Here is a 16,649-nt window from a genome sequence, read left to right as displayed (position 1 = left end):
GATCAGAAAAACGAGACTGTGACATCCTGTTTCTCTGAACGTTGTTCTGCCGCCCTGTGGGATGGATGTTTGTGTGTTTCCCCGTGGTGTAAATGTCAGAGTGATGGTATCTAATCTGTGTATAATCTGATAGTTAAAGGTTGACTGACGGTTTGTCTGTGATGTGACAGGAGGAGCTTTAACTCTCCGTTTGTTATCAAACGCACTGAGCTGATAAGAATATTTATTTTCATCTATATGGATTCAAAGCATCTGCTTCGTCATTTTAATGTCACTTCTGAGGTTTTTAGCTCAGTCCTTCACTGTGGAGGAGAATCTGCAGTCAGGAGAGAAGCCGATGCTCTGTACAATGAACAGAAAATATCTAAATCTTTAGTCAACGCTGGAATCTTTCAACTGTTTATTCTCCTATTTAAACTCTGTTTCCCATGATGCCTTGTGCCTCAGTGTTGCCCTGGTAACTGCCCTCCATGTGACCAGAGCTGTGGTCGAACTCTGGGGTGTCGCAACCACAAGTGTCCCTCTGGCTGTCACCAAGGTAACACACACACACACACACACACACACACACACACACACACACACACACACACACACACTGAAGCAAACTGTATTGGTCCAAATATAAGAGAGTGTTTTATTCTTGAAACTACTAAAAGGTGGTGTATTAGTTGCAGATGTGAATGGAACTAGCAGCTCCTGTGTGTCGCTCTATGATCAGTTTGTAGCCTGAATGTTGCTCAGCTAGTATGTTTCTATCTGTCCGTCTACAATGGGAATGTTGAGATTGGACTAGGGCTGCAACTAACCCATCGTTTTCATTATCGATGAATCATTTAGTCTGTAAGACATCAGAAATTAGTGAAAAATGCCCGTCACATTTTCCCAGAGTCCAAGGGAGTGGCTTCATTAAAGTAGCTGAATTAGCTGTTAGCAGCTCCTGTCTGCAGTGGACCCGTGGATGCACAGACAACTGTCACGGGATGACTTTGATACTGAAGAAAACTTAAAAACATGCTGATTCCCAGGCAAGTTCTGCAGCTTTTTTCTCTGATTTCTGAGGGGATTTATGGACGTTTAGTCATGGTGGACATCAGACATGATGATATCCTCGGGAAGGATAAGTCACACTGAATCTAAAAATATGTGTTTCATGTCTGTGTGTTCAGATCTGAGTTATGAATCAGAGAAAGAGTGCGATTTCCAACGCAAATAGCGCCAATCAGGCGTTAATTAAAGTAGCGTAATCACCTCCATGAGCAGGCGAGGCTGGCTGCCTCTGTTATAAAACGCTGCAGGAAACCCTGAACTTTATTTTTAATATTACAAGTTTGATCCAGCCTGGGTTTGTAGAAGATGATTAAACACACACACACACACACACACACACACACAGAGGACATCACATCACATTATTGTCTGTCAGATATGTTGTGATTTGTTGAGGGAGTCTCAGCTGGTGGAAGGTCAAAGGTCAAATTCAGGAAAATTCTGACCCATAACACCTCCTGTGTGTGTGTGTGTGTGTGTGTGTGTGTGTGTGTGTGTGTGTGTGTGTGTGTGTGTGTGTGTGTGTGTGTGTGTGTGTGTGTGTGTGTGTGTGCGCGCACGCGTTGACATTTGTTCCAGTTGATAGCGCTGAAAACACACACACACAGTTGTGTGTGTTTGGGAAAATGTTGACCCCTGCTTCCTGCCGAACATCATTAATCCCTTTTAGTAAAGCCGTGTGTGTGTTTTGTTTTCAGAATAACATATAGCTTCCTGCCTCTATTGTTCCCTGATTAGACGATAAAGGATCATTTATGCGTCGGTCCGTCTGTCTCGTGATTGGCTGAATAGATTGAAGTGAATTTATTTGTGCGTCTGCGTGCTGATTGGTTGCTCTGACCTTTCGGGGGGGAACAGATAGAAGGTCTCACCGCCGCCAACACATCACCACGCAGATAACAGCTGACACTGAGGCCGCTGTGCGTGTGTGTGCGTGTGTGTGCGTGTTTATGTGAACCTGCTGAAGTAAACTTTGGCGTTTAGTTCAGCGCTGATCAGAATAAACTTTATACAGTGTTTATTAACGATTAACTAATCCATAAATCACATCAAGACTTTTAATGATTTCTTTAGTATTCCTCAAAACAGAAACACGAGTCTCCCGGATAATTAAACCAGTTTATAAATTCCTGTTCTGACCATCAGGTAGAATTATTTCAGTTTATGAGAAATCAGTTTTTGGACGCTCTGAAAACTACAATACTGATTCTCATCTGAACTGATCCCAAACTGATCCAGAATCAGAAAGTGACCTGATTTAAACAGCTGACGGTTTCATCAGGTTTCTACAGAGTGTCGTATTGCAATATTTGAAGCACTGTGATTGGATGTTTATCAGTAAAATGCACCTTGGGAGTCGTAGTTGACTCCTCTCCTTCAGTTTTTAACACCAAAGGCTTCTCATCAAAGAACCAGATATTTTCTAACTACAAATGCACTACAGATCCAAAATGCTGGATTTGTCCCCGGGCCATGTTTCTGAGGCAATGAACAGTAATTAGTGACAACTGGAACTTAACCCTGCTTATTTCACATAGTGTAGGTTTAATCTGAACGAGCTGTGACAGACGGGTCTAGCACACACACTCAGTGCTATCTGCTGGTAAACACTTGGTGTGTTATGTTGATGGGAGTCTTCATAGAGTGTCAACTGACAAAATACAGACAGACTCTTGTTCAGATACGCTGTTGTCAAAGCACTGCATGAACACTGACATTACCTTGGAGTAACAGAGACATTTAGATTACAGATTTAACATTTAACACATCTTTTCAACAGAAAGAAAAACAAATAAAACAACTTAGTTTTGTGGTGTGTGTGTGTGTGTGTTACCACTGGACACAAATGATAAGATGAAGAAGAATATGTAATAAGACTTACGGAGAATAAAGATATGAAACAATCTTAAAACAATAGTCAGGTGAACACTGACACATTTCTTGCTGTAATTGTTTGTCCTGTTCATACTGGACATTAAGAGATGCCTTCATAATGAGCTTTAAATGTAAGTGATGAGGAAAGTCCCCGACCAATCATAGCTTGCCGTCTCTCACGACCTGCGTGATGTCATCGGGAAGGAGATGCTCGGGACCGCCTCCCACGTCTGAAGCGGTGCGTGTGATTCTGGGTTGTGTTCAGAAAAGACGACCTCTCTGTTTCACAGTTCCACCCGACATCATCATTCCTCTTTCGCTTCACCATATTTACAGTTGAAGAGCGCTCTGTGCTCCTATTGGTCAATGTCACAGAGCACGTCGTGGAATTTGTCGTAACGGCGGCCTGTTGTCACGTCTGTCGGGTCGGGCTGCTATCAGGCTGATAGACAAAAGACTCTATCTTCCAAAGTTGGTGATTTTAGTACAGAATTCTCTTTCTGTTACGATGCCTCCACTGCAGGGAGACGCAAAGAGGGAATATTATACTAAAAACACACTTGATGTGTCCAACTCGAACTGCTAAAGTGAGGACTGTAGATTTTGTCATCCACTTCCATTGAAAAGTCATTAGGAAGGGATCTCATAAGCAAGCAATGTTCCTACAGGCACCTGACTACCGTTTTAATATTAGTACTGGAAATAAATAAAACACACAAATACAAGTGTCTCACGTGTCCTTCAGGTAGTTGTTATCCCTGTCCGGAGTCGGTGGAGGTCAGATGTACATGTGGCTCCACCATCTTGGCGGTCCCTTGTGGGCGAGAACGGAGCACCAAACCACCTCGCTGCAAAGAGACCTGCAGGTAAACACACACACACACACACACACACACACACACACACACACACACACACACACACACACACACACACACACACACACAGGACCAGCACCTGTCTGATTCCCTCTGAGCACTAACTTTCATTAACAGCTACTCTGTTGTCTCCACCAGGTGTCCTCCATCCTGCCACCATCCGACCAGAGAGACCCACCGGTGCCACCCCGGGCCCTGCCCCCCCTGCAGACAGCCCTGCCTGCTGGCGCTGCCCGGCTGCAGCCACACCTGCCCCCAACCCTGCCACGACCTGGTGCTCGTCAAGTCCCAACAGGTAAGCTGCTAGCTTAAAGGAACAGTTCGACATTTAGTGAAATAATCTTCTTCTCTTTCTCTTTGAGAGTCAGACATTCAGATTCACACCACTCTGCCTGTACACTAAATATGAAGCTACAGCCAGCAGCTGGTTAGCTTAGCTTAGCATAAATACATGAAACGGGGGAAGCAGCTAGTTTGGCTTTGTCCAAAGATTTTATTTTATTTATTTTTTTTGTAACAAAATCCACCTGCCAGCAGCTCTGAAGCTCACTGATTAACACATTATATCTGGTGTGTTTCATGTGTACATTAACTGAAGTGTAAAATAACAAGCTGTGGTTTAGGTGGAGTTATGAGAGTGATATTGATCATCTTATCTGACTCTAGTTCCTACTTCTACTCCACTACAGTGTATTGTACTTTTTTACATTTATTTGATAACTTCAGTTACTTTGCAGATATAGATTAATAATATATAAACTACAATCAACAAATAATCCATAATAATACATCATAATTTAAGATGAAACAACCAAATACTTCACAAGCATCCCAGCAGTATATAAAGTAGTTAAAATGAGCTCCACCTTTACCAGCTGCAACATTAAAGTGATGAACACATTAATGCATCAATAATATATTTATGTGTAACTAACTAACTAACTGGATGTCTGGCATCTTATCTCTTTCATATAAAGGGACGTTTCCTGTTTTCTATCAGAACAGAATAAATGATGTTTGGAAAACCTCTGAATGTTTTTCTTAGTCTGCACATGACAAGTTTTCTTGATATATGTGTGTTTATAGGTGCAGTTAGCCGGTCCGTGGGAGCAGCCGTCTGAACCAGCGTTTGTAAAGAAAGCTCTGCCATGTCCGCCATGTCAAGTCCCGATACCAACGTAGGTCAAACACACACACACACACACACACACACATATATATATATATTATTAGAATAGAACAAAGCCTGTTTTCAAATAATGGTCTCAAAAAAATAGCACCAACAAATAAAGACCAGGTGAGAAACATAGATCATACAATGACTCGCATGATAATTTCACATAACAATAATACTGTTATCATTCATTGATTCCAGTCACTTTGTTGTTTTTTCCAGTTGGTGTTAAGCGACTGTAGAAGAAATGCATTATTTCCTGCAGTATTTTTCACATTAAAAGCCTGCCAATAAACAGAAGGCTAGAAGAAAATTATGCAGGAAGTGTTGAGTTTCATATGCGAAAGATCAACATAGACTGTTAAAAAAAAACACTAAAGTAGATCTGACTAGAATTAACTAGTGAGTGAAAACTGTATTAGAGCAGCAGAGTAATGAGTATGACATGACTGAGTTTGGGAAACGGGGCATTAAAAATAAAGACCTGGTTCTGTCCCATTCAATATTTTAAGAATTTACGGTACTTTCGATTAAGTAATGTTTAATTAGAGGTTCAAAATGTAGTATATTAATATGGAAAACATGATGTAGCGCTATGAACAGTCTGCTGATACGGCTGCAGGACACACAGGTGAAGAGAATAAAATGAAACTAAACCGAGGAGGTCGGGTCTCACAGTGAGTTGGCTTGTTGAAAAATTAAAATGATTGTTCTTTGTTTTCACCATGTGGTGCCCAGACACCCCACACATAAACCCCTACTACACACACACCACACACACTGCGCAGACACACAAATCGCACTCAAATACACACACAAACACAAATTCCGAGGTGCTTTGGTCCTGTTATGGGTCATTAGACCTGAGATTAAAAAACAACTGCCTGCTGTGTGCGTTTGTGTGCGGATAACAGTTGTGTTTGCCAGCTGCCTGCAGCTCTGTGACGCAGTGAGCCAACGCCAACCATCTGTGTGTGTGTGTGTGTGTGTGTGTGTGTGTGTGTTCAGTTCCAGGTATTAATGTGAATTCATACAAATGTTTGCAAACAATATTTTACAGGTTACATTATATTCAAATGGAATGACGTGAGCGTGAGTCAGTGAATGGAAGTGAATGGAAATTACAGAAGTGAACTGGATGAATGGAAGGTCATTATGGTTTCACTCATGTTGATTATGATGATGGTAAATATTCTAAGAAAGAAGTTAAGTGAATGAGAAAATGAATTTAGTTTTCTTGTGTAAAACATATTTATTCAACAATATGTAACTTAACTTTGGCAATAATATGACTTTAACATTAATGCCAATAAAGCTTATTCAAATCTGAGATGAAGTGACATAAATGGAGTTAAATGGAAATGAAGTGAATGAAAGTAAATTAACTTGAAGTGAATGGAATGAATGGAAGTCAAGTGGATGGGAAAAATCAAAGTAAGAAATTAGTTAGAATAATCACTTTAATGACTGAAGCCTCCCATTCACTTACATTCATCTAAGTGAATGGAGCTAAATGATGTGAATTATAAATGGAGGTAAATGGAGCTGAAATGGATGGGACGAATTGAAATTAAGAGAATGCGATGTTTTTGAGTTAATGGAATGAATGGAAATAAATGGAAGAAATGAAATGACTGGAAGTGAATGTTAGGTCCTCACAGTCGCAGTCAACAAAGTGATGGTGTTTAAAATGAATTAATGTGATTTAAATAAATGAAACAGGTGAATGGAATAAATAAAAGTGAATCTTTCTGTGTTTGTCTTTCAGGGCCTGTTTTGGAGAACATGAGGTAAGAACCTGTCATCTGTTTAACCTTCACTTCACCTTCCTTTTTTTAATGGATTCATGTTTGTCTCCTTTTATAAACCCACTTTAACCAGTTCATCCCTCGTCATCACCAGTTACACGAATTCTGTCACGTATCTCTTTGTTTGTGAATTCATCACTTCCTCCCTCCACTCCCTTTTTATCTGTAGACCGTTCCCTCCTCTCCTTGGTGTTTTCTTTTCCGTCTTGTTCTCTCGTTCCAAATGTTGTCCATTATTAGTTTGTCCTTCTGACCTCCTCCTCATTCACTCCTTCTCTCTCTCTCTATTCGTCTAGTTTGTCCTTCTCTGTCTCTCTCCCATATAATTCCCTCCTGAATTTCATCCCATTTAGTTGCTTGGTATTCAACACACTCGTATACACACACACACACATTCACCTTCAAACGAGGTCAAAAAATACTTGTGGTTTTAAAGATGTCTGTACTGTACTCTCTTAGGCCTTTTCCACCAACATGGAACCGGCTCTGTTCTGGTTTGCGCACCTATAATTTAGGAGCATTGCGACCAAAAATAAATTGGTTCCCAGCTGGAACCAAAAAACAGCAGGTTTTCCTTGTGAACTGAAGTGGGCGTGTCCTATTCTACAGCTTGTTGTGCATTGTGCGGTGCCCTCTGTTGACGCATCCTTGATTACAATGGTTCCACTCAAAACTGGTGGACCCGGGCTAGACCCGACCCTAGATAGCACCAAGAATCCTGAATGGAACTGTTTCAAGAACCAGAGCTGATTTGGTGGGAAAACACTGTGTGTCGATCAGGTCAGCCCCGTGCCGTGTCATCGCCAGGGGCGATTCTCCTGTCAACGACCTTGCGGACGACCTTTGACCTGCGGAAACCACAACTGCAGCAGGGAGTGTCACCTGGTTACCAAGAGCAAACAGGTGAGGCCATCAGTCGGATGTTAATTAATGCCGAAAGTCGTTATGAGATGATTCATAATAGTGACGCAGTGTAGTTTAATAAAATCTGTAAATGTATGTATACTTTTTAATGCTCATAACCACTAATACTGTGTGTCAATTAATTAATTAGTCGACCAACAGAAAATGAATTGGCAACTATTTTAATAATTGATTGATCGTCATTTTTAAAGCAAAATTGCTAAACAGTTGATGGTTCCAGCTTCTCAAAGGTGAGAATTACTTCTTTTCTTTGTCTTAACATTACTGTAAACTGAATATCTTTGGTTTTCGACTGTCACCTGACGTCACCTTGGACTCGATGAATTGCCCTGCAGTAAAGTGCGTCCACACAGTGTTCGGTGTTGGCAACAACTTGGAAATCAACAAAATCACCGATCAGCCCAATCAAATCAATCAATCACTCTTTCTCTGCAGTGTGAGGTGTGTGAGGACGGCTGCTCTAAGCCCCGTCCCCCTGGCTGCCCCCACACCTGTCCCCGCCCCTGTCACCCCGGCAACTGCCCCCCCTGCAGCCAGATGATCCGCCAGCGCTGCCACTGCAAGATCAGCATGCTCTACGTGGAGTGCACGTCAGTACACACACATTTTAAATGCTTTATTTGCATTACATGATTGTTGTCGTTGCCTTTTATCTCCTCGTCGTTTGTACTGAGATGTTATTAGTCCAAAGATTAATTAGACAGTATTGATTAAAGAGTAACTAAGAAAAACATTTTGGGTCGTGCAAGTGAAATGCGAGCTGTTATCGGCAGGTATACATGAAAACTAGAGTTACATATGGTTCTATGCATTCTGGGTGACCATCAGATGTTATATCCAGGCATTAAAACGCCTGAAACGCTTCGGTTTAGACGGCAGGAGAGATGGAGGAACTCGGGAGACATTTTTTGAATTCGTAAAGGGGGCGTGTTCAAGCTAAAACAGGGTGTTAAGTTGCTCTTTAAAGTGGTTAGAGTGTATATTTTTCAGTAACAATGTATGAAATGACAATGTAACAATGTTTTGGGTGTCTCTGGTAGTGAATTATCAGCTGAATCTGCAGCTCCTCTCGGCTTTACGGAGCTTTATATTGACTTTCAGCTTGTTGTTTATCTGTCCGGCCACAACTTTACTGTTCTGGTTCACTCTCGCCGCTCTCATAGTGTCATTTTCAGAGAAAAAGCTGTAAAAAGCCGCTGAACGCTACCTGCTCAGCAGCAGACAGCAGCCAGACGCAGTCAGACAGCAGCTGCTGAACGTAGCGGAGCATCTAGCAGCTAAAGAGCCAGATGTTTCCCTCAGCAGCTGCTGAACGTAGCGGAGCATCTAGCAGCTAAAGAGCCAGATGTTTCCCTCAGCAGCTGCTGGAGACCAAACTCAGAGCTGACAGAGAGAAGACTGAACTGACGTCCATCAGGAGACTCTGACACGCCTCCATGAATAATCATGTTGCTCCAGCTGCTGGATGTGGAAATACTGTTTGCTAACAAGTTCAACATATCAGCTTAACAGGTGATGATAGATTTTTTTGTCCCTGCAGGAAGTTGACATCAGCTGATGAACAGATGAAGGTGGAGTTGGGCTCCTGCAACAACCAGTGTCCTAAAGAGGTGAACACACACACAAACAAAACTAACGTCCATCTATGGAGACCTCGGGTTGGGCCCTATAGCATCATGGGACTTGTTTATCAGACTTTGGAAGTGGAGTCACCTGCCTCCCATTAGTCTGTGTGTGTGTGTGTGTGTGTGTGTGTGTGTGTGTGTCATCATGCAGAAAAAGTTCTCCACTTTTAGTGCTGGAAGTCACACTGTTCCCTCTTGTCTTTCCTTCCTTTCTCTCTACAGCTCTCGACCTTTTTTCCCTGTTTTCCTTCATTCTGTCCTTTCTTTACTCCTTCTGTGTTTCTTCCTTCCCGATCAATAATCAAAAATTATCAGTGTCATTGGAGGAGTCACACAATACCATCCATTCGCTTTCTCTCTCTCTGCAATAATCAATTTAGCTCTGTGGCGCCAGACGACACACACACACACACACACACACACACACACACACACACACACACACACACACACACACACACACACACACACAGTCTCTCTCTCTCTGAGTGTGTTTTACTTTCACCTGGAAATGATTTAGCTTTTTCATTCTGTCACTTACTGGCACTGACACACACACACACACACACACACACACACACAGTCAAATGTTTGTTTGAGGAGTGTGTGTGTGTGTGTGTCTCTGTCAGAAGACTGTTTTCATAGTCTGCAGTAACTTAAGCTCAGCACACACACACACACACACAGTTGGAATAACAAACATATGCACTGACTGCAGCACTGGTATGTTTATACACACACACACACACACACACACACACACACACACACACACAGAGCCCAGACTGATTTCTTGATAAATTCAGTTCAGCTGCTAAAATTGATTTCCCCAGTTCAGCTGAAGAATCGAGATGTTTGGAAAATAAAGGATCTATACCATCTTTGATATTTAAAAAAAATAAAGGTGAAAAATCAAGATGTTTTTTTTCCATTTTCCAGCTTGTCAATAAACATCAGAACCGTTCCAACAGTTTCCATCAACGTACTGCAGACAGTGTGCGATGCAGATGCAATTTACCATCTAATAATCTATAGCTTCCCTGTGGACAGAGACGTATAGATCCAGGTCCGCAGTCAGCACCAGGCTTCTGGACAGCTCCGACTCTGTACAGCTCCTGGTGCTGAAATTAAGTTTTTGTTAACCACCTTTCAGAGAGACACGAGTTTTATCACATGACGTATAGCTGAGCTCCATAACAGACCTAAAGAGTCCAACAAAGTGTCTGTTCATGTCACTAATGTCGCTGCATGTGGTTAAAAATGACCTTAGTATCCACCGCAGCTTTTGAAACTGTTTAACAGTGATTAAAAACAAGTTCTAACTAAACATATTAAACATAAGAGGGGAAATGGACATTTCCAAAATTACAGAGAAAAATCTGAGAAAAACTGCTTGTGCTTTTATTATTTTTATATTTTAGTAATAGTGCATTTTGTTTCTATCGACATATCTGTGTGATGTAGAGAGCTGGATATTAAGTTGTGATCAAACTGCTTCTGGATGCAGACTGATGCTTCTGAGCTTTAGTCTTTAGAAAAGACTCGCTGATCAAAGAGAGAGAAGATTTGTTTTCACTGATGCAACAGGTTGCTTCATGTTTCCTTTGGAGAAAGCAGAGACTCTTTGTTCCCGTCTGATCGTTCCCTGGAAAATGTTTCTGCCTCACTGAGAGAACCAGAGTGTGATGGAAGTGTGTTTATGCTGTGTGTTTATGCTGTGTGTTTATGCTGTGTGTGTGTGTGTGTGTGTGTGTGTGTGTGTGTGTGTGCGTGTGTGTAGCTGAGCTGTGGTCATCGCTGTAAGCAGGTGTGTCATCCAGGAGTGTGTGAGGAGAAATGTCAGCAGAAGGTGAAGCTCCGATGTCCCTGCAAGAGGATCAAGAAGGTACATTTAACACACACACACACACACACACACACACACACTCTGGTGATGAAACCAGGAATCAACAGAATTGCAAAATACAAAAAGAAACAGTGTGAGGAGGAAATTCAGTTTGTCCAGCTGCCACAAACAGCTGCTTATACTTGTGTCCTGTTATGAAGCCCGTAGTGTTCAGTTTTTGTTGACAGTCATAGAGGAGTTAATTAAATCATGTTTTAGCACTGAGGTCGTAGTTAGTGATGGTGTTGAATTATACTCGGAGGCATTTCTAATACTCTGACCACCTCATGTTAGAAACACCTCTCAACATAATGCAGTCCAGTACAACACCACCTAGAATTTAATTTACACATTCCTGACAATGTCAACAAAAATGTAACATTATGAGCCTCGTAAAGATCGATGTTATATTGGATTGCATTAGATTGTAACTAATAAAGTGGCCACTGAGTGTATATCAAAATGTCTGTGAATATACGGATTTTGAACAGCCTTGCTAAGGTGCATGTAGTTTAGTTTAACTGAGATACTTCCACCCTTTTTAATGCACACAGCTGCTATGTTTTGAAGGAGGGTTCAAATTCAAGATCAGAACTGTAGAAAGCATTCATTCTTTGTTCAGTGGTCTTTCATAAACATAAGTAAGTTGTTTTATTTTTAAATTGTTTATTTATTGATGTGTGTGCGTGTGTAGGAGTTCCCGTGCGCTCTGTCGGATCAGTATGTTCAGTGTGACGACGCCTGCAGAGACCAGCAGAGGAAAGTCAGCCAGGTACACAAACAAACACCTGTACAGTCACCGAGTGAGTCACACCTGGATACACACTAACTGCTCTGTGTGTGTGTGTGTGTGTGTGTGTGTTCAGCTGAAGGAGGCGGAGCAACGGGCATCTCAGGTGGAGGAGCAGAAGAAACTTCAGGTCAGTCAACTGTACTTAAACTGCTCTTAGTAACATAACTAACAAAAGTAATTAATCGGTCTTTAAATCGTAATAAATAAGATTTTAGTACTTATTAACAGTAACTGGATGTTTTACCTTCTCTGTGTTCAGGAGGAGGTGGAGGCGTTCGAGAAGCGTCAGCAGCGAGGAGGTCGGAGGAGCAAGAAGCGGGGAAGGAGGGAGGAGGTGGACGATGAGGTGGGGAGGGTGGGGAGATGGTGGAGGAGGTGTGCAGCCTTTGTCCTCGTCCCGCTGGGTGGAGCTCTGCTGTCCGCCGCCGCCTACTACCTCCTGACCACGCCCTGAACCGATACATTAACACACGTTAACATAAACGTGAAGATGTGAAGAAATGTGCGTCAGCTGTGTTTCTATTTTTACTGTCTTCACGTCTGAAATAAGACAGAATGAAATAAAACAGACTGTTCTCTGGGTTTTTGTTTTAATTAGTTTTACCCTTTTAGTTTCAGATTTATTCTGCTCTTTCTGATTCTGTAAATTGATATTAGTCCCTGTACTGAATTGTTTTTCTTTTCATAGTAGCAGTTTTAGTTTAGTTGAAGGTGAAGGTTGAGAATAATATAAAAGTTTTCAACAACGTGACACCTGAGTTTCCATAGAAATGCCAAAACACAACACTTTAAACACTTTCTACTAAAACATTTTTTTAATTATTCAACAAAATAATCCAAACTTCTAAAAATCATTAGTGTTAAATTTCTAAACTAGAGCTGATTATTTTCATAATCGATTTATTCTGTCAATTATTTTCTCAATTCGATTGTTCATCACAATTCCCTAGAGCTCAAGGTGACAACACCAAATGTCTTATCTTGTACGACCAACAGTCCAAAACCAAAAGATATTCATTTTATTATAATGTTAAAACAAAGAAAATAGTGAATTCTCACATTTGAGAAGCTGGAACCATCACTTTTGGCATTTTCTGTTGATGAACTAATCGACCAATCGTTGCAGCTCTAGTATGAACACAACTTTTTAATGCTTCACCTGTGTATCCGTATCATTACAAACTGACAGCAGTGAAGTGAATAAAAACGCCTCTGAGATATCGTCAGTAATTTTACGTTAATCACAGTTTACAAAAGGCAGTGTAAATGTTGTTCAAGTTTATATTTGTTTGTGTGTTTGACTACCTGGGATTGGCTCCAGACCCCCGTGACCTGGAAAATGGACGGACAGAGAAATGTATTATTTGATCAAAAAGGAAAAGAGAAGATAAATTACAGGACAAAAATTTAAGTAAAAGTTAAACTCACCCAAATTTTAATTCTGGAATAAAGTACACTCTCATATCAGAAGTAAAAGGCAGTTGTGTTTGTGTTTCTTTCTTCAGAAATGTTTATTTTCTTAAAAGTGCAGAGTGAATCTGAAGTATCGCACTAGCTCACCAGCTACATGTTAATGGAAAAAGTAAAGGAGTAAAATCTAAATTATTGTGTGGAGACTTGCAGCAGATACAATAAACGTTAAACAACTTTTTACAAAATAAAAAAATCTATTATGTTTTTTGTTTTCCCTGTATGGGGTAACAGAGGGACTGTGGGAAACTCTAAAATATGAGTTTAATTTCCAAATGTAGAAGTAAGAGTGATTATTTCAGGATGAGGAGAGAGTTTTTCTAATGTTTGACCAACAAAGAACAATCAGGCTTCAAGAGTGTAAATCCGCTCTACGCCAGGTCCTCAGTAAAGTATTGGTTTGACCTTTAACCTGATGTTTGCCTTATTTCAACTGGATCTGCTCAAGTCTGATATGTTGCAGTTTGACTCAATACAAATCTGTATTAAGGTGTGTTCAGACTTGACACAAAGTGAATTTTGAGGTAAAGATACTGTGTTGGGTGAAAGGGACAGGTGCATGCAGGTGTTGTAAAAACAACATGAAGTTAGTTATTGTAGTTTGGCTGCTGATTTGGCCGCTCACCAACATGGTCAATAGTTTCAGCTGCAGCAGTGGCTGTGATAGCTCCGGCAAATAAGGTATTTAAAAATACTTAGCGCCTGTTTGCCAACATTTTCGTCATAAGTCACACTCCTTCTCAGAGTCATAACTTATATAATACACATATTCTTAGATTCAGTGTGATTTACACTTCCCGAGGACATCATTATCTACATGTCCATAGTGAATAAAAGAGGAAAAAGACGCTCCTTAAAACTGCAGAACTTGCTTGAGAATCATCATGTTTTTTAAATTTTCTTCAGTATCAAAGTAATCCATTGATAGCTGTCTGTACATCCATGGGTCCACTGCAAGCAGGAACTGCTAATAGCTAAATCAGCATACTTTTAATGGTGCCAATTTGTCAAAATGTAAACAAATATAGACTAAAACTGTAGGGCTTAAGTTGTAGCCTGCAGCATAACTCACTGAATCCATGGCAACATTATACTTCCTGTTTACATTCCCCAAAGCATAATGGGAACTGTAGTTCCAAAACATACATGATTATCCTCCAAATAGAAGGCAAAGAATAATAAGAATAATATAATTTTTTAATGTTGCACATAGTTCATAAACAGATTTTTGTGTTGTGTACATACAGACAAAAAAGGCCCAGAGTCATATTTTGAAAACCCCTGTTATACACAGTAGCTGTAGCAAGTTAACAACATATACACTGACAGTGTGTGTGTGTTTAGCTCAGGCTCAGATCTTAAAACTCACCAGGAACTTAAGTTTTCTGTTTTCCTCCATACAGGTTCCTTTTTTCTGGTATTCATATGTGCATAATGTGAAGTCAGAAACTTAAATGTTCACAGCCTCTAAAATTTGCTAAATACATTCATAACTAATCAGTACAACACAGATTATCAGCAAAACTGGACAAGAACTTAAAATGTGACTCAAGTGCAAATCAACGCGTCACTTTTAGTTTGAAATAATCTCCTTGTTTCACTTTGGTTTCCACACAGTCGGGAAGAAAAGTCCAAAAAACTCTGAAAACAGAATATTTTGCTCAAATGGTTTAATTTACAGACACAATTAGTGATGTAAATATAAATTAAAGTGTTCACAGGATTGGATGCTTCTGTCACTCAAATTATCTTTGCTCATGTAATTTGCCTTCAATGTTCTTCAATATTCAATATTTTTTTCAATATTCGTTTTCATGTTTTCTACATTTTCAAATTTGTTGATGTGCAAAATGAAAATTAACTTTGAAACTTTTTGGCTCAAAACCTGTGAAGGAAGATCCTTACTGATCGTTACGAAAATGTAAACTAAGAGTTTTCTGGTTCATTTATTGGGAAAAAATGTCTCATGTTATTTTTTGTTGTGAAGACGCCTCAGGTCTATCAGATATTGAAAATAAGTCTTTTAATTTGGTTTTGAAATGTTAAAATTTTTTTGAGATGTTTGGATGTAAAGTAAATGTTTCTCTTTTTAGCCTTTTTCCAAAAATTTGAAAAATAAAATATATAAAAATGATTTTACAGTCACTGTCCCCCAGCTGAATATAAGGGTTTGTTGTTTATCATGTTTTTTATTTAATTATAGATTCAGAAACACTAATAAAATTGCAGTGAACATGCTCAGTGTTTTCCACAGTTCTGTAACAGGAAATGAGCTGGATGTGTTTACAACAGTGAACATAGAGAGGGCGCTGTTCCTCCAGAGCTGACCGAAGGTATTTAAACAGAAATTACTTAACCCTCGAGAGTCTGTCGCTTCATCAGTGACTGAGTCAACTCAATCTGCTGACGAAGGCCGTGAGAAGCAGTAAAAAGCTTGGGAGAAAAAAGCTAGTAACTGGACCTTGAGTTAAGATTTTTTAAATATTTTATAAATGGCAACATGGTGGCGCTATCTGCACCAAAAACTCATCAGTCCTTAGGCCAAAAATATGAAACCTCTAACTTAATTTATACTTGGTTAAACTTAAACTTGTTTGTTTTTGTTTATTTCTTGGATTTGTTTTATCAGTCACCACAAAACTTGGGACATCCTAATTTCGGTTTATGTCAAATTACGTTCATTGAAGGCCACTAAAAAATATTTAAGTATTGAAAAACAACGATATTACGATCCTTAACTAAATATATGAAGCAAGACATGCAGCATACTGTCGACAAAGCCTCTGTTCTCTGGATTTTTAGTTATTAGAGTTGTTACAAATCTCAGTTGGAGTTTTCTTACTTATTTACTTACTTAACCTGCACTTCTTACCTGGAAGTGCAGGTTTTACTTCGGCTCTCTAATTCTTTGTGTCTTTAAACTGCTTTGAAGTCATGGGCGCACAAAATGTCCTCACTATTCAAAATGTCCTGACTTTGAGGGTGTAAAGTCTGATTGGTCCTCGCAAAGATAGAGGTAGGCTACAACACACACGCGCGCGCACACACACACACTGTAGTTGAAGTTGTGTAGAGAGTGTGCGACTAACAAGAGTGTGTTTTGGGATTTAAGACGCACACAGGCACGAGGCTCATGTCCCAGCATGCATTGACCGTGAATTGTGTTC

General features: G+C 40.1%; 2 protein-coding genes across 5 annotated transcripts in view; one reads left to right on the top strand and one right to left on the bottom strand.

Annotated features, from left to right (window-relative positions):
- The window catches only part of nfxl1 (nuclear transcription factor, X-box binding-like 1), a 23,842-nt gene extending 11,248 nt beyond the window's left edge, over positions 1-12,594 (top strand). For all 4 annotated transcript variants that reach the window (XM_044183891.1, XM_044183888.1, XM_044183892.1 and 1 more), the window contains 12 exons: positions 448-538; positions 3,671-3,791; positions 3,942-4,098; positions 4,890-4,981; positions 6,746-6,767; positions 7,566-7,688; positions 8,145-8,299; positions 9,250-9,319; positions 11,115-11,219; positions 11,914-11,991; positions 12,086-12,139; positions 12,272-12,594. In XM_044183891.1, coding sequence (XP_044039826.1) covers positions 448-538; positions 3,671-3,791; positions 3,942-4,098; positions 4,890-4,981; positions 6,746-6,767; positions 7,566-7,688; positions 8,145-8,299; positions 9,250-9,319; positions 11,115-11,219; positions 11,914-11,991; positions 12,086-12,139; positions 12,272-12,466 — 1,263 coding nt within the window. In that variant the 3' untranslated portion in view covers positions 12,467-12,594. The remainder of the gene's footprint in view (positions 1-447; positions 539-3,670; positions 3,792-3,941; positions 4,099-4,889; positions 4,982-6,745; positions 6,768-7,565; positions 7,689-8,144; positions 8,300-9,249; positions 9,320-11,114; positions 11,220-11,913; positions 11,992-12,085; positions 12,140-12,271) is intronic.
- The window catches only part of LOC122870221 (Fc receptor-like protein 5), a 337,942-nt gene that overhangs the window by 234,905 nt on the left and 86,388 nt on the right, over positions 1-16,649 (bottom strand). The gene's annotated exons all lie outside the window — the stretch shown is intronic.

The sequence above is a fragment of the Siniperca chuatsi genome, linkage group LG22, assembly GCF_020085105.1.
Source record: "Siniperca chuatsi isolate FFG_IHB_CAS linkage group LG22, ASM2008510v1, whole genome shotgun sequence".
NCBI lineage: Eukaryota > Metazoa > Chordata > Actinopteri > Centrarchiformes > Sinipercidae > Siniperca > Siniperca chuatsi.
This window is presented reverse-complemented; position numbering and strand designations above follow the sequence as displayed.